The following is a 19,828-nucleotide window of genomic DNA, read 5'->3' as shown; positions in this document are numbered from 1 at the left end:
AGGATATGGATTCATCTCAATCTTTTAATTCTATCATCTGGATCTTTCAAAATAGGCCCTATTGAAAAGCAGGAGACATTTCCTCTGTAGCCAGAAAAAAAAAATATATATATATATTTTTTTTTGCCCTAGATGCCATCAATCTAAACAAATTCAGATAAATCTACCCTAATCTAACACCCTGTTATCATGTTGTCCCTTAAATAGTCTATCATAGAAGAACTCAGCTTGCAAAGATCAGCACATACATAATTAGACTATCATCACATATTTACCCTTGTCCTTCATGTCTCATCATTTCAACACGAAATACTTCTTTGTACTACTCTAAGAATTTTTTTTATATATCCATTCTTTTTACCCACAAAGTTAACAGATATTACTCTAACTTCATACTTATAGTTCACGAGTATGCTAAAATAGAGCATAATGGCTATATTATCATTAAATATACCAACGCAAATCCTTTTGTCCTTACATTTCCTACATCAAATGCACAATTCATATCTGTGCACAAATGAAGATTGATAGGTTCTGCATGCAAACAGTAAATAATGCTTCAGGAAATCTGGTAGCAGTTGTTGACTGCCACTATAGTCTTTATATTATCTGGCAGACAAGCGACTTAGTCATTTTAACCACAGCTTTCTTGTAAAATGAAGGAATTAAAAGACACAAATTTAGTCTTGACATATATTGAATTCTAACGTATGAAAATATTTATTTTTTCAATGGACAAGAGGTAATATTTAAAATTGATAAGATGACAAAATGGCGTTAATATAATGAAAATAATTCACAATGTATTTTTAGAAATTAGCAATTTTTAAGTTTTATGTCAATCATTATAGGTTGTGTTTTGTTGATTTTTCCTATTTAAAAAATCAATTTTACTTATTTTTAAGGATGACTAACTTTAAAGCTGATAACCTGATTATTTGAAGTTACATGAGTTTATAAAGAAAAGCATTTGCTTTGATACAGCAATGTTTCAAAAGAAAAAAAAATAACTTCAAAATTTCTTTTTTATACTCTCTAGTGTATCTAATACCATAAACTCATCTTAAGTATGATAAAATGGTTGACTATTTGAAAAATTGCTATTATTACATAAACCTCTTATCTCCAAGGCTCAACTCTTCAAATGTGAAAGAATATATTTTTGAAATTCCATGCTTCTTTCATAAATTGGTTTTATGTTGTAGGTAATGATACCCTTACCAAAACTTTCTATACCTGAAATTCATTCCCTGCTGTGTCTCAGAAAATCAGATGCTAGATAAAAATGAATATTATTTATCACAAATCCTAAACCATTTTGTGTACTTTGTATGTTTCTACTATTCTTTTTTATATTGTGAAGTCTTTGAAAGACTTCAAAATAGGATTATGTCAACAAATCATCAAGTGTAAACGTTTCTTTTTTTTTTTTTGTCTATCACTATCTCTATATATCCCCTGACAATATTTAAATGGCATTCTGTCAACTTTGAATAGTGTTTGTTATTATAAGAAACTATAGGCAAAGTTAATACAAAATGAATAGAAATGTAAAATCACATTTGAAGTAAATCTTTGATATTTTTTTCTAAATCTGGATATCACTGAATCAAAATAATTAAATTCAAATAATGAAAGAATATTGTGAATATGGTTCAATGAATTCGATGAGACATGCCAGAGATCTGGTATACTTAGACCAATAGTTTTTTCATATGAACAAACTTGATGATATTTTGTTGGGGGGGATTGTGGATTGAATTTTATTATTAGTCTACTTTCTGTCTCCCATTTCTTACATATTACCTAAATCATCTGGGTCCCTCCACTTCCCATGTTTCTTTTCAAACCCATTTCTTGAGGAAGAATCTAATAAACTGATTCAAACAAAGACTTAAATGACTGATGACTATAATGGTATACTGAAAGTTATCTGGAAGAAATTTCTATGTGGTTCTTGGGCATGGTTAGTGTAATAAACCCTAGGATATTAAAAAAAAAAGAAAATTACACAAAGGTGAGAGTTTAGTACCAATAAGAGAATCTAGAAACATATTTATTAAAAAAATGTTGATATAAAATGTTAGCATAAAATACAGAACTTGGAATTCAAAGACCTCATAATGTGACTTGATTCACCTTGATAAAGCCAATTATTTTTAATAGTCTCAGTATTCCTTTTCTATAATGTAAGTGAAGTTTCTGGGACCAATCTTAATATACATTTGCAGAGATAAATTAGAATACTTTATGTAAAAGCAATTTATGACAATTAAATTTATACTGTAGGTGAGATGCTATAATTATATTTTCATTTGTAGTATCCTCCAATTATACCATCCACTTAATTATGTCTGTGTTTATTCCGTGAGTCAAATATTACTAAAAGCAACTTGATTTACATTGTACTGATAAAACAACAGCTGAACAGTGTGAAATCACTGCATTTTTATATCACTTCATTTCACATGTTATCCCTAGTTAGGTAATCATGACTTACTTTTAGAAGTCTCCCAGAAGGGCTTAATCGCAAGTTCGCTTATAAGATACAATCATCTAAGAAAGGAATTGATGGGCGCATGATATTTTAATCATGCTAATATGTACAAGAAAGCAAGATGAATAAACAATAAGCTAGATTATTAATTATACATATATATCATATATATACACATACAAGAGGTATTTCTATCATCAATTCAGAATTGACTACAAGGCCTTTGAATTATTCACACAAACGGTATTATGTGAGTATGAGAATTTTTGAGATTAGTTTTTGAATGCTATTTTCATCAAAGAAAATTTCACAATATACTATATGCCAAGGTGCTGTGTTTGGGGTCTAGACAAGACACTCATTTCTCATGTCATTGCCATAGTAGACTATCACAAGTTCCTGTTTTTATGCATTGGATATCATGGTTTACTTCATACTGTGAAAACATATAAATTTATCTACTTTTCATATCCCTTAGTCATATAAAATAAGTTTAAATCCTTATCATTTTTCATTTATAAATCATATTTCTAGAATATCGATTGTGCAGCATTATACTTTCTTGGGTTTCTTTTTAGTCCCTAATCATAAACCCTTAATGCTGTTATAGGCAGTAATTTTTTGAAATTCTCCCTTAAATCACCTTTGAAGTAAGGAGAATTTTTCATATAGAGTGGGTTATAACACCCACACACACTCACACATACACTTGCACACACATACACACTTTTTCTCTCACACACACACTCACATATACAAACTTACATCCACATACATGCACTCACACACATACATTCACACACACATGCACTCATATACACACTTTCTCTTCTCCCTCTCTCTTTCTCTCTCTCTCTCTCTCTCTCTCTCTCTCTCACACACACACACACCTTTTTTTTTTTTTTTTAAGTGAAAGACAGCTCTTTAGTTCCTCAGGATTTAATACTGCCCAGAGTTTTAAATTCCAGTTCTAAGAATAACAGCCAAGCATATGCCTAGTGGCTTAAGAGAAAACTGCTGAATGTTTTCACTTTTCACACAAAGGTAAAGCGATTCCTGACCTTTCTCTTTTGAATTCAGCCTTTGGCCAACCTTATTAACATTCACCTCACTTATCTTGTGTAAGTCCTCTAACCTTGGCTGAATCCTTAATGCTCACCAGGAGGATTTAGTAACCCCTAAAGAATTTAGGAATGAGATTGAGTTAGAAGAAGTAATTTAACTCTACACAATTTCCTTTAGGTAATTTGTGCAATCTGAAAAAAAATAGGTTTTTGTCTGCCAGGACCTTTGAATGTTTCTTTTTGATTATTATTTGAACTTATTAGAAAGCTTCCTGCTTGTGAAGCAGGAACTTCTTCTGTGTACAATATCTCTGTGCTATTATGTTCCTTAGACCTTTAGCAAAACTCCTTATCACTGAAACCTGATTCCACATCTAAGGAGACAGACAGATGCCACAATGTGCTGAAGTCTCCACAGAGAAATGACTTGTACTTAGACCCTTTTTAGAAATCCTCTTCCTTAATAATCACTAGTTTATGACAATCTGTTATTAACAAACATAGTTTGAATTCATATGGATAGTTCAGTGGTTGTCATTGAGAAAGAGGCACATATTAAGTCTCATGATTTACTTCACACCCATAGATTAGAGGGTCATTTTCTTATTAAGTAATCCATGACTCTTCATTAACTTTTTCCATACACAACATGTAGAGGAAGTTAGTTTTTAAGACTTTTGTTAGAGTACCGAGTTAGATGAAGCCTAATTATACTCCCTAGAAAACTAATGCTTCCCTGACTAATATAAATGAGGAAACATTTGGATCTTAAGTACTATACTCATATAGTACTACTACTGTTGTTGAAAAGTTTTATATTTATAAATGTTTACAACATTTATTAGCACATTGAATTTGTTTAATAAATGGGCCAATTACTAATAAGAAATTAGTAATTATAATAATCCAGAAGAGTGTCTATTCTGGCACATAGTAAGCATTATATGTTTTGTAGCTAAAATTTAAAAAAAAATAATTGATTATGCAATATAAATGAAGTTATTGCATCATTAATTGAATATTAAACTATGGATTAATTGATAAAATATAGCAATTTGCACATATTATTTTTCTTTTTTGAAAGGTATCTCATTAGTTACCTCTCTGTCTAATTTAAGACAGTGTTATAGTTTAGGCCAATTATTCTAAGCTGGGGTCAACTTTGCCAGCAGAGTTAATTTGAAAATTTCTGGAGACATTTTTAGTTGTCATAGCTGGGTGCAAATACTAATCACAGGTATGGGCAGGGGATGTTGCTGAGTATCATGTAATGCATAAGGGTTCCATACAACAAGGAATAATATATCCCTAAATGTAAATAAGGTTGTGGTTGAGAAAGTACTGACAAGGAGTTTGGATTCTCAAATCCAAATGTTTGTGTTCCACTTCACATTCTGCTACCCATTACTCCTGGAATCCTGAAGTAGTTAAATGTAAAGGTTTCAGTTTCTTGTCATTAAAACATATACATTTTTTTCATAAGAGGGATTGACAATAATAATACTAGAGAACAACACATATCTTGACAGATCATATTCACTAAAGCTTTGCTAACCTTTTAAATAAAGTCCAAGGTAAAGTGAATTGGCTGCTTCTAATTAATTAATTCAATTATAAAATTATTAAAAATGTAAAATAATAATGAAAATACTTTTGAAGTTAGCATATTTAAGAATCCCTTGCCACCCTAGTTCTTTTAATCACTGGGTGCCATATAGACAAGTAGGTCTTCTTGAAAACATTTACCACTACCTTGCTGTATTTTGTTGTATTATTTTTTTTTGATTTGTCCATGATTCAAGACTTTTCTCAAATTTTATAAAGTCAAATAAAACTTTCTCAAGAACAGCAATTTTACCATTGTCTTTTCCTTGGCTTAATTTTAAATTATTTTGTACAACTTTATTTTTAAAAAGCTGTTCATTTTACATGATTTAAAATATTGTATTCAGAAGTATAGAAGTATAGAAGTATAGGATCACACCCTACAGGTGTTAAACAACTTTAAATTTTCTGATGAGCTCATGGTTAAAGACACTATGGACTTCAATAAAACTAGTAAGAAACTAGCATGATGCAGTTGTACAAGACAGTATCTTTATGTCTCCTCCAATAGTTGATTCCATAGATGTTACGTTTGATTAGAACACTATAGTAGCCATCTTGTAAAACGAGGATGAAATGTCCCTTTAAGATGGAGTGCTTCAATGTGAAGAGTGTTATGTACAAAACATTTCCATTTATTTCTTTTCTAAAATGTGTCATTATACACACTTAAACTTTCAAGAGAATTTACAAAAAACATTAAATAATATTTAGTTCATAATTTATGGAATAGTTAGCACCTTTTTATTTTTTAATTTTAATTTCTTAGAACATTTTTATTTATTTTTATTTTCTTATTATTATTTCCTTTTTTTTTTACGTGACATTGACTTATGATATTGTATATGACCTGGAGTTGTAAGATCATCCCTTTCAGGCATTGTTACCATATCACACCCATCAACAGAAACCCACAGCTCTCCACAATAATCCATTGTGCTCCTTTTCTATTTTGTTTTCTCCCAAGCCCCATTACCTCTGGTAGCCTCAGTTCAACTGTTGGATTTCTAAGATTTATTATTGGTTGGCTTTATCTAGCCTTTTGCTCTGTTTCTCTATATTCCACATACACCTGAATATAATCAATATGCATCTTTCTATTTTTGACTTATTCCACTTAGCATAATCCTCTCTAGTTCTGATCATGTTTTATACAAATGGTAAGTGTATATTTTTATGGCTTAGTAGTATTCTATTTCAGATATATACCACCTCTTCCTAATCCACTAATCTATCTTTGGGCACTTAGTTTATTTCCATATATCTCCGTTATTATAAATAGTTTTGCAATGAAAATAAGAATATATCTATTCCTTCAAATTATTGTAGATACTTAGGAATGAAATTGTTTAATTTAATTATTTAATTTAATTAATTGGCATTTAATTATTTGAGAACCTGCTATACAATTTTCCATTTAGACTGGACCAGTTTAAATATGCAAGAACAGTGAAAGAATGTACCTTTATGTCCACATCCCCACCAACACTTGGTGTTTCTAGTTTGATATGGGCCATTCTCATAGGTATGAGAGGGCATATCATTATGGCTTTGATTTTCATTTCCCTAATGATAAGTTTAATGAGCCATTTTTCCATGTGCCTGTTGCCATCTGCATGTCTTCTTTGGAGAAGTACCTATTTAACTCTTCTGCCCATATTTTGATTGGGTTATATGTTTTCTTGTGTCTGGTTGTATAATTTCTTTGTAGATATTGGATATCAGCTGTCCTTTATCAGCTATGTAGTGTGCAGATATTTACATTTGTTAAGTAGGGTGTATTTTTGTTTTAACAATAGCACCTTTCACCATGAGTTATCTTTGTTTTACTTGCTAAGGGAGAGAATACATAGAAATCACTGAAGCCTATGTCATGGAATGTTTTGCCTCTTTTCCTCTGTGAATTTTATAATTTCAGGACTTATACCAAAGTCCTTTATCCATTTTGACTTAATTTTTATGTATGCTATGCTATGGTGGTCTACTTTCATTCTTTTGCATGTGATTGTCCAGTGTTTTCAATATCATTTATTGAAGAGCCTTTATTTTCTCCAATGTCTCCTTTTGGCTCCTTTGTAATAGGTTAATTGTCCTTTTAAATGTGTGTTTATTTCTGGACTCTACATTCTATTCCATTGGTCTCTATATACGCTTATATCCCAGTACCATATTGTTTTTGATTACTACAGCTTTGTAGCATCATTTGAGTGTAGGATTCTGATAGCCCCATTCTTTTCTTTTTTGTCAATTTTTCTTTGGTTATTTGGGTTCTTTTTTAGTTCTGTATTAAAACTGTTGTGACACCCCTGAAAAAATTGTGGAAACAATAAATCAACGCAGCAATGTGACAGGGTATAAAATCAATATACAAAAATGATGTAATAGTGATTGCTCATTGTGCAAGCAATGAGCTAGAAATGGATACATTAAGAAAACTACCCTATTTACAATTACACCTGAAAGAAATAATACCTGGGAACAAACTTAACAAAGTAAACTTAACAAAGGTTACAAAGACCTATACAATGAAAACTATAAAACATTGTTAAAAGAAATAGAATAAGGCATAACGTTATTGAAAATACTCCCTGTTCATGGATTGGGAGAATTAACATTGTTAAAATGATATTTTACCCAAAATGTCAATGGCATTCTTCAAAGAAATAGAAAAAATACTGAAATTCATATAAAGAAAATATATCACAGAGACCCTTATGAAGGTTTCCAGGATTAACTGGATAGGAAGAAAATAATAGTGAAGATCAAAATTAAGTTGAAAGCACAGTGAGGGAATATTACACATTATTATTTAAAAGTGTCTATAGAATATACTTTATTTGTGTTTTAGAAGGAAATGTGTTCACATTCAAGATATAAAATATATGCACAAGTAAAATTCTATAATACAAAATCCAGTTTTGTGGGGTTTTTTTTAAAGATTTATTTATGTATATAAGAGTTGGGGTACAGGCCAGGGGTATAGGGGGTGAGAGGATTCACCACAGACCTTGTGGAAAACAGAACAGGTAGATCGACTGAAGTACACTGCTGAGGGGAGCAGCAGGCAAGTCAGTAGAGGTCTGCTGCGCCATGTGGGTTGCTCCCTAGCTGGACGGGGATTGAACTTGTGCTGCAGAGGCTTCAGACAGCTTCATAGGTTGTGTCTTAACCCCTTGTGCCACCAGGGAGGCCCCCCCAATTTTGTTTTTAACATACAAAATTCTATGATATATCTAGGTCATATTAGGGATAAATGACAACAAAACAATTTAAGACTTTTTAAAAATATAATAAAAATGGAAAATACTTATATTTAATATTTAATTTAATAATTTAATAATTAATGCAGTGATTAATAATTTTTGTAGAGTATTTAACAGTAATAGAGATGGCTTCTTGACATCATAGTATTGTGAGTTTCTATTACTTTTGTTTAGATTTACATTTTGACATATTTGTGACAAATTGATATGTGATTATAGAGTTTGTTATGTCATAATAGAAATTCAGGGAGAAATAAACAGATAAACAATGATGATAGTACAATTTAATGCCACACTTGTATCAGTGGATTGTAATCCAGGCAGAAAATCAATATGAAACATTGACCTTAAATGAAAATTTTGACCAGAAAGAATTAGATATATACAGAATATTCCATCAAAAAGCAATAGAGTATACTTTCTTCATTCCTTTCAAGTACACAAAAGTTTAACAGATTTTCTTGGTGGATTCTTTAAGCTTTTCAATATACAATATCAAATTATCTGTGAAAAGTATCATTCGTGTTTCTTCCTGTAAAATTTAAAAGACTGGTTAATTTATTGCTTATTTAGTCTGGCAGAACTTCCAATATTATGTTGAAATAGGGCACACTTATTTTGTTTCTCACCTTAAAGGAAAGATATTTTGCTCTTCTTTGAGTGTTATTTAGCTATGTAATTGTCATATGTGTTCTTTATTATGCAGAGGTGCATTCACTCTACACCTATTTTTGAGTGTTTTTATCATAATTGGATGTTGATTTTTTTTAAGATTTATTTTTATTTCTTTATGCATATAAGAACTGAAAAGTAGGCTTTAAGTGCTGGGGAGAGAGGATTCACCGGAGACAGAGTGAGGGACAGAACAGGCAGATCTACTGAAAAACACTGCTAAGGGGAGCAGCAGGAGAGACAGGAGAGGTCTGCTGTGTCATGTGGGTTAGCTCTCTGACCAGGGATTGAACTCATGCGCAGTGGCTGGCAATAGCTTCATAATGCTGAGATATTAACCCCTGCATCACCAGGGAAGCCCAGATGTTGATTTTTCAGATTTTTTTATTTTTAAAGATTTATTTATTTATTTACACAAGCACTGGGTACACTCAGAAGTGCGGGAGGGTGAGAGAATTCACCAGAGCCAGAGCAGGGCAGAGCAGGCAGAAGGACCGAGGTACACTGCTGAGGGGAGCAGTGGGCGGCAGGAGAGGTCTGCGCGCCATGTGGGACCCTCCTCCGGTGGCCGGGGAGCAGCCGGGGCTCAACCGCTGTGTCACTGGGGAGGCCCTTGTCAGATATTTTTAATCTGCATCTATTGAGAAAATCATATAAATTATATTTCTTATTTTGTTAATGAGCTCTACTATGTACTCTGGCTTGTGAATATTGAGCCAACATTGTTTCCCTAGAATAAATCCCATTTAATTGTGCTGATAGTCCCTTTATTTTATTTTATTTTTTTAAGATTTATTTATTTATTTATACAAGAACAGGGGTATAGGCCAGATGTACGGGAGGTTGAGAGGATTCACCAGAGACAGAGCAGGGAAAAGAACAGGCAGACTGACGAAATACACTGCTGAAGGGAGCAGTGGGCGCGGCAGGAGAGGTCTGCGCACCATGTGGGACCCTCCCCCAGTGGCTGGGGATCGAACCGGAGCTGCGAGGCTGTGGACAGCTTCACAGCATGGCGCTCAACCGCCTGTGCCACTAGGGAGGCCCACCTTTAAAGTAGTTTTGAATTGCTTTTCTAATAATTTGTTGAAATTTTTTGTATCTATAACTAATAGGAAAATTTGGTATAGGAGAATTCACTTGGATTTTTAGACACTAATGATGAATAATCAGAAATGAGAAATTAAGAAAGAAATCCCATTTAAAATTTATAATTATAACATAATGAATAAAATACCCAGGAATAAAATGAACCAAGATGGGAAAAATCTCTAAGACATTGATTATACAAATTGAAGAATTCAAATAAATACAATAATAGCCTATGTTCATTGATTGGAAAAGTTAATATTGTTTACATATCCATACTCCCAAAGGAATCCACAAGTTCATCATATTCCCTATTAAATTTCAGTGTCATTTTTCACATAATTAGAAAAAATTGATCATAAAATTTGAATGGATTCACAAAAAAACCTGCATAGCCATAGCAATTTTGAGAAAGAAGATCAGGGCCTCACTGGTGGCACAAGGGGTAAGCACAGCACTGTGAAGCTGCCCACAGCTTCTGCAGCATAGGTTTGATCCCAGGCAGCCAGAGAACTACCCACATGGCAGAGCAGACCTCTCCTGTCTCACTCGCTGCTCCCCTCAGCAGTGTATTTTAGTCAGTCTGCCTGTTCTGTTCTCCACTCTGTCTCTGGTGAATCCCTGGACTTCTGGCCTGTAACCCAGTACTTGTATGCATAAATTAATCTTTAAAAAATAGAGAGAGAAAGAAGAACAAAGCTGGAGATATCATGCTTCCTGATTTCACATTATATACTAAGATAGAATGGTATTGACATAAAACCAGGCACATGGATCAATGGAACAGAATAGAAAACTGGAAACAAACCTTCAAATATCTGGTCAGTTTAATTGTAATAAAGAAGCCCAGGGAAAGGACAGTTTCTTCAGAAGTTGTTCTGGGAAAATGAAAGAGAGATATGCAAATGAATGAAAACATACACAAAGTTAAATCAAAATTGATCAAAGAATTTAATATATTACCTAAACCAATGAAAGTCTTAGAAGAAAACATGGATATGTTTTTCATGTAGGTCTGTTGATAATTTTTATTTTTTTTTAAAATCTGATACCAAATGTAAAAGTAACACAAGCAAAAATTACCGAATAGTGGTACATTAAACTAAAAAGTTCTTCATATAAAAGGAAACCTAAGGAACAGGAGAATATATTTGCATCATATATGCAAGCGCTTAGTATTACCCCCCGCAAAAAACAAACAACAACAACAACAAAAAAAAAACTCATAAAATTCAATGGCAAAAGAAAAGAAACAATCTAATAAAAAAGGGGAGGCAGAACTGTTTTTTTCAAAGATGATAACAGATTGCTAACAGTTATAAGAAATGATACTAGACTTCACTAATTACTAAAGAAGTTCAAGTCAAAACCACACTGTAATATTAGTTCATACCTGTTAGAATGGCCATTATCAAAAAGAAAAGGAAAAAAAATGGATTATTAAAGACGTGGAAAACCTATAGGTAGGAATAGAAACTTTTGTATCCTCTATGAATATATTTAGGTTCCTCAAAATTGAAAATGCATCTATCATGTGATATAGCAATTCCACTTCTGCATAGTTGTCTTAAGCAAATGAAAACACTAATTTGAAAAGATATATGTACCATGTCCATTGTATAACTGTTTATAGTAGCAAAGGTATGAAAACAACCTGAGTACCCATCCATGGGTTACTGGATACAGAATACATGCATGCATATATGCATGTATGTATCTATGCATGTATATATTAACATTACTCATAATATTCATATGTGATATGCATGTGACATATTCATATAAGTATATACATCATATGTATTTATTCAATGGAATATATTTCAATCACAAAAATAATCAAATCTTGCTATTTACAAGTGGATCTTGAGTGCATTATGCTAAGTGATATAAGTCAGAGAAATGAAAAACGCCACATGATCAACCGTATGGGCAGAATCAAAAATAGAAAAAAAAATACATCTAATAGACCCAGAGAACAGATTGATGGCTGACAGAGATGGGGAATGGGTGATGGGTAAAATGGCTGTAGGTGGTCCAAAGGTAAAAATTTCCAGTTATAAAATGAATATCGGGATGTAATGTACAAAATGGTAACTGTAGTTAACATACTACACTGCCTATATGTAGGTTACAAAGAAGATAGATCTTAAAATTTCTTTCACAAGAAAAAACAAATTGTATCTTTGTAAGGTGATGGATGTTAACTTAAGGTATGTTTTTTTTAGTGTGAATTATCCACCTAAAAGTTACTATATTGTTTCTCTGAACAGAAGAACTCTGGCCAAATACTGGTTCACTTTAACATACCTTTATATTTCTCTCTTCTTTAACTTGAATTCAAATTATAATGCTAATATTTTCAGTAATCTTTATAATTTTTGTTAAAATATTATTTAACATTAGTAATTTATTTAATGTAATATTTTCTGTGCCTGGCTATTGGAAATGTTTCAAGTATTTTATTCCTTTAACACAATTGTAGTCATAAATCATTTTTTTTTTAATTAAGGGCAGGATATTTGGAGAAAAACAAATTTTAAAATCAACCAAAAAAATCATGTACTTAGTTGTAATCTGTGCAAGAAACTTTCATAGGAAGTTGTTGCCTAATAACATTTTTGACAATTACCACTACAGTTCACAAAGAGAGAAAAAGAAAAACTTTAGGAAAAAAACAAAACAAAACAATGAAACTCATTAATCAGCGACCGTAATATTGTTCCCCTCCCCCATTAGTTCTAGCCATATGTCATTCTGCCTTATTGAAAATTAAACTATGCACATTGGCATTATTCTTGGGTTTCTATTTTGCATCAGTTATAAAGCAATTTTTATATGTAATAAACCTCCTTTTCTCTATGATTTACTATTATAGCAAATGTTACTTTGCACGCACAAAACCAAGGAAATAAATGATTAGATTAGAATATAACTGATATTAGTGAAAAAATTATAATTGGGCTGTGTTCAATTCCATATTCTCTTCTAAAATAAAAACCAAATGTCTTATGAAATGTAAAGACAGAATATACCCACATGTAAATGAAACTGTAACACTGAGTTAAATGCAAAAGGACTGTCTGTCAAACCTAAGTTAGGGAACAGAGGACAGAAAAAATTGCAATGAGAGGCTGTTATAAGTGATTAATGGGTCACAGAGATTGTAAAATGAGAAAAGAAGAAGGTGATGGTTTTTATTTCTTTATAATGAGTGTCATGTGTTTTTTATTTTTCTTAAAAGGTATAAAAAATAATGTGTTTTAAAATTGGTCATCTTGAATTCAATAAAATGCAGACTATAAGCTCCAGCAAAGAAATGGGAAGAAAAATATATAAGGAAATAAAGAACTAATTTTGTAAGAATCTTCATACTTAACTGATCAGTCACTAAATTTGGCATTCATTCATCCTCTACTAGCTAATAAAGCTTTTATGCCAACTAAATTGGTTAAAAAAAACCTACACAATAACATGGATTTGAGAAAACTTTATTCCAGATGTGAAAAAGATGTGACTAGGCATATGCTCTGAACATTTCCTTTGGGGATGTCATCCCAGGAGCTTTAGAGGGATTAACATCAATTAACATTATGATGAGGGAATTGTTTATTTATCTTTGTACTAGAGCAACCAGAAATACACACATACACACATATGCATATACATGTATATGCATATACATATACATATATATTTATATGCTGAATATAAATATATATTTATATGCCAAAATAAAATTTTTATAATTAGACTCAAAGGGATTTGTCCTTTGTCTATACATGTTCTAATTTATGTCAAATAAATATTCTAAATATAGAACTTTAGAACTGGAAGGGAGTGTTAGAGTTTCTTCAGGATCTAATTTCTAGCTCCTATTTTCCTCATCTTTTTCAATCGACTGAGAAAATGAAGCCCCCCAAAATTAACTTATTCATCCAAGTTTAAACAATTCAATAGTAGCATTTCATCCAAGGTTCAGTGTTGTTTCCATTATGCCAAAATAGACCATAGTAGATCAAGATACATAATCTGATAGTAAATATAATGGATGTTGAAGGGATAATTTCCAGTTCTCCCTTCCCCCAATACACACTTGCACAACTAAAACCTGCATTTTCTCAGTTGCTGAAAATATGACAGTTGAGAGCAGAATAATTAGGAAAACACAAAATCACACTCACATGTAATATTACAAAGAAACCAAATAGATGAAATAAATTATAACAAATAATAGCTTTTAGTCTATAATACTGATGAGTTGTTACCAGAAGGAAACAGGTTAGTGGTAAGTAAATTGTGGTCAATTGTCAGAGTTTTAGTGATGAACTTAATGTAGTATACACAGATATTGAATTTTAATGATGTATACCTAAGACTTATCTAATGTTACAATGTAATGTTGCTTCAATTAAAAAAAAAATCCCTCCTCAAAAAGTAATTATAATAAAGTAAAAATCAAAATCAAAAGTCAAATATAAACCAGATACATTCTGCTGGTGGGGGAGGAGGGAGTAGGAGCAAAACAGGGGTGGGAAGAACACAAGGGACTAAGGTACACTGGTAAATTGGTGGTGGGAATTTCATAGATACTAAACCTGAGATGAGGAAGCATACATTGTATAAAAATTAAGAATGATGTAAACAATATATAAAATTAAAAAAAAAAGATTCCCTCAAAATGTCATCCACTTCCTAGAAACTACCAATGTCTAATAACTTACTGATGCAAGGTTACATGCCCAATTGGGGACAACATTGAGAAGTCACTTCAGGTCTCCTTGTGTGATCATCTGAGGAAGTACACTTGTGTAGGTTTACTTCCCCATGCGTCAGACCCTGCTTTCTTCATTTTCCTGCAGGGATGGGCCTGAGAATACTCTCTAATAAATTTTCTGTTTATTGTTTCAAATACTTGTATCAAAATCTGTTCTACAGGATGAAATTAGTACCTATTAAAGTAATTTTTAGGGCCTCCCCGCAGGCGGTGGCACAGTAGGTTGAGCACTGAGCTGTGAAGCTGTCCACAGCCTCTGCAGCAGAAGTTTGATTCCCCGCAGGCCAGGGAGAAGCCCACATGGCCCAGCAGACCTCTCTTGTCTCTCCCGGTCCTTCTGCCTGTTCCGCTCCCAGCTCTCTCTGGTGAATTCTCTCACCCTCCCTCCCGTGCCTCTGACCTGTACCCCAGTTCTTGTATAAATAAATAAATCTAAAAAAAAGCAATTTAGGTAGATTTTTCACTCTGATATTATTATTATTGTCATCAAAATAACCATGTTCCAAGTAAAATATTATGCATTTAATACACAATAGTTCATTTGATTTTAACAATGTTGCGCAACCATCCCAGACTAGGTAAGTTTATCGTCAGTTCTCACAGATGCAAAGAAAACTCTGGAGCCTTTGGTGGGGTTTGTAGACCTTTAATGCTGAAACGGACATTATATACAATCAGGCAGACAAAGCAAGAGAGATCCCTACAGTGAGAGGCTGAAGAACAGCTGAACTCCTAGCCTCCTTGTGTGCTCATAGCCACACAGCTGGTACATGGTTGCAAATGCAAGGCCCATCTGTTGTGTGGAAGGTGAAAAATGCCTGATCTAAGGCTCATTTTCCTTACAAACAACATATAGATACATACATCTACATAGATGTATGTATATGTAGCATAAATCTAAATCTTCACAGATAAGGAAATTGGAGACTGAGGAAGACTAAGTAAGTAACTTGCCAATGTCATTTAGCTAGAAATTGTCTGATTCGAGTTGATTCACTAGATTGACTCAAGCTGTGTAAAGGTTAGACCAGCAAAACTTTTATAAGGAACACTGTTTTCTATTGTGTAATATAACGCCTGGGCCTCAGTAATGGCCAATAACTATTTATCATATGAACAAATTAATCCATATATATTTGACTCTAAATCTTTGCCCTCAGCCACTGCTGTTTGCAAGCTCTCATGTGCAGTGCATCTCTGAACTTAACGGTTATAAAAAAAGCGAGAAACAAAGAAGGAAAGGAAAGAAGGGCGGAAGTAAAAGAGGAAAGGAGGGAGGGAAGAAGGAAAATATTTAATTAAGCATTTTCTTTAAAAATTGAGTGTAATGGCCTTCATTTTGTTTCTTTTAAAAGTAGGACCACCTATAAATTTTAGATATGAGATATATATCAAAGAAATAGCATTGAGGCTGGCCGTTATTTGATCCTATTGAGTCAGTTATTTGATCCCTGCAATGTGTCTTTTTTTTTAAAGGTTTATTTATTTATTTATACAAGCACTGGGTACAGTCAGAAGCAAGGGAGGGTGAGAGGATTCACCAGAGCCAGAGCGGGGAACAGAACAGGCAGACTGAGAAATACACTGCTGAGGGAAGAAGTGGGTGAGGCAGGAGAGGTCTGTGCTGCCATGTGGGACCCTCGCCAGAGGCCTGGGATCCAACCAGTGCTGCAAAGACTGCGGGCAGCTTCACAGCCCAGCGCTCAACCGCTGCGCCACCAGAGGAGGCCCCCTGCAATGTGTCTTTATTAAAACTGTATATTCAATTTAATTTAATACTGCAGGATGGTTAAGATGATCAGATTCTAAAATTGATGACTATTTCCCCAAATGTAATGTTAAAGCAATAAAAATGAAGTTTTCATTACCTTCTCTGCTTTCTTAGGCATCATCTTCAGAAACAGAAACAAGAAAGAGCCATTACTACTAGTAATTATCATGATGAATTTAGCAGTGTCTCTCTTATCCTGAAATGATTATTTTTTCTTAGACTATTTCACCCATGATGTTTCTAACACTTGTGGATCTTATGTGGAGTGTCAATTTGTTTTTGTTTTTTTTTCCATTAAATCATTCAAGAGCTTGGTAAGCATTTTTGTGGTATTAGTATTACAGAGATGAAAAGAAAATAAAAGCTCAAATTTACTATTTTTGTTTCAATAAAAAAAGGATTGTTTTCTTGATTTCTTTTTCAGATGTATTGTTTGAGTATAGGAAGGCTACTGATTTTTGTGTGTTGACTTTGTATCCTGCTACTTATTAAACTGATTGATTAGTTTTATTAGTTTATCTGTGAAGTTTTTGAGGTTCTCTATGTATATTATCATATCATTTGTGAATAGTGATTGCTTAACTTCTCCCTTCCCTATTTGAATTCTCCTCCTTCTGTATTTGTTTAATTCCAGAGGTGGGTCTTGAGGTCCCACACACTGCCCTGTCAGTGGCTGGATTGCACACTGGGGTCCAAATCACTGGATCCCCCTCTGGGCTCCTAATCTTCCAGGCAGGGTCTGGCTCGTGGGGGCCTTCAGCTCACCTCTGGCTGTGGGGACAGCCCTTTCCCAGTTCCACACAGTCTAGGTAGGTTCCGGACGCAAAGATCCCTATTCTAAAATGGCGAGTCGGGATGGCACTTCCCTGCACCCGCGGTCTGCCCCCAAATATGCATTTTTGAAGTAAAATTTCCATTTCATAACTGTTTATAGTAATAGTGCCATGGAAATTTAATATAGAAAATGCTACTGGTTTTAAGCCTTACTGAAAATTTAGTGTTTTGTATACAAATATGAAAATATTACTGTGTTTCTGTTTATATTTTTAAAGGACAATATTTTCTTTCTGTGCCCTTACTGCAGGCTACATATCGAAATCGAATTGTGAGCCAAAGTCTCAGCACAAGGGACAAAAAAGCAATGCATACTCCCACCGAGGACCACTGTAGACACTCGACCTCTGACCAGACAAGTCCCTACAAAAACAAGACCTGTCAACTATCAAGTCTATGTTTAAGTAATATTTTGAAGGACAAGGGACTAGTGGAAGTTATAAAACACTCAAGAGGAACTTTTGAAACCCCGACTTCAGAGGTCACCCAGAATTTACGGACCACTGTGGCACAGAATTCTCAGAAGCCAGCAGCTAAGATGGAAGGGCTTTCTACATTCTCAGAGAAACCAAAGGACCAAGCTGCTGTGACCCGACAGCATACAACTTTTACTGGCAGGTTTGGGCAGCCACCAAGAGGGCCAATCTCTTTACACATGTATAGCAGAAAGAATGTTTTCCTTCATCACAATTTACATACTACTGAGCTGCAGACTCTAGGCCAGCAGGATGGTTGATTAAATCACTCTATAGCTGTCTCCAGGCAGGATAAAGATGGTTAGTGTTTCTCTCACATAGCTTGTTTAAACTGTACATCTACTTCTAATTCACCTTTTGGTTATAAACAAAGACTTGTGCATTAATTTTTTATGATAAGATATCCAGCATGTTAATTAAATTAGTTTGAAATGCCCTTACTTAATTTACATATATATTTGAGTGTATGTATATAGATATATAGACATATCTATGTACACACACACACATATGTACGTATATGATGGGAACATCTTGTAGGCTATTATAGTCAATAATTTAATTCTCATTCATTTTATTGAGTCATGGATGTGCATCAAAGTTGCAGAAGGTTAATATCAAATAGCACTCTGTTCATTTAATGGTGTTACTGTGAAAATAGACGTGAGGAATAAATAAAGGCATTGTAAAGAATATTAAATTGCATAGTTTATAGAAGAAGAGAAGAGGGATTTCAAAGTCTTATATTTGGTGGTGTATTTATTTGAAGAATGAAGCTTGCTTGCATGTAACGTAGAGATGTGTTTGCCTCTCTATTACATACATACAAGTTCTCTTGCCGTACTAAGGCAGAAAGGCTATTTCTTTTATCCTCTAAATTTTTAGTTCACACTAGTTCACAAAGGATTTCAGACTGAGTAATTGCTAGCCAAATAGAGAATGACAGTTCTGATCTTTGGAAAATTTTGCTTTCAGTTTTTGCTATTGATGTTGAAGTACTAAGACTTTAGACAGTGAGGTGGTAAAGTTAGCTGAATTTTATCAAATGATGCATAAAGGATGCCATGAATATCTCTTTGAGTCACTGTCATGAAGATATCAGCATATTTTTAAAAATTAAGAGTAAGGAAATTTTAAGAAAATTATTTGAGTTCACTTTCCTTGTATTTATAATTTTTCCACTTTTTTAAATGTATGTCCAATTTTGTTTCATATACAGCAACCTATGTCAATGACTTTACATGATAAAGTAAAGTATTCTTCAGTCAGTTTAAGAATAAAATGTCAGTTTATATTTAGCCCAGTATACAGAATTAGGAATATTCATTCATCTAGGTTTACAAGAAAAGTAAAATATTTATGAACTTTGGCAATTTGATCTTCTAAATAAATCTCTAACAGAAATATTTAAAATTCATTTGATAGCAAATATTTATCTTTAACAAATAAGGCCTACATATTTTATACATATGTGCACACGAACTAGATAAATAAAGCTAAATAAAATATCCTTTAAGTTTAATTAATAACAGCACTGTATACTGCTGTAGAAAACAAACAAACCAACTAACTAACTACATAAATAAATAAATTTAAAATGACCAGTAGGAATCAGGGACAAAGTTTTCTTATACAATGATAAAAGCTGTATTGCCATTACGCATAATCCAAGCAAACTGAAATTGTCTACCAGCTGCATGATCCGCCTAACAGATTTCTAACAGAATCAAGTACTTTCAAAATGAAATGACTAAAGGGAACTGTAGATGGCAGTTTTAGC

The 19,828-nt window shown here is 33.1% G+C and overlaps 1 protein-coding gene across 1 annotated transcript in view; it reads left to right on the top strand.

Moving 5' to 3' along the window:
- Positions 1–18,308, top strand: part of CCSER1 (coiled-coil serine rich protein 1) — a gene marked incomplete at both ends in the record, with an annotated part of 1,131,842 nt that extends 1,113,534 nt beyond the window's left edge. The window contains one exon of the mRNA XM_084233722.1: positions 17,823–18,308. Coding sequence (XP_084089848.1) covers positions 17,823–18,308 — 486 coding nt within the window. The remainder of the gene's footprint in view (positions 1–17,822) is intronic.
- Between the last annotated feature and the right edge of the window lie 1,520 nt (positions 18,309–19,828).

Source organism: Talpa europaea (assembly GCF_964194135.1).
Source record: "Talpa europaea genome assembly, chromosome: 5".
Lineage (NCBI taxonomy): Eukaryota > Metazoa > Chordata > Mammalia > Eulipotyphla > Talpidae > Talpa > Talpa europaea.
This window is presented reverse-complemented; position numbering and strand designations above follow the sequence as displayed.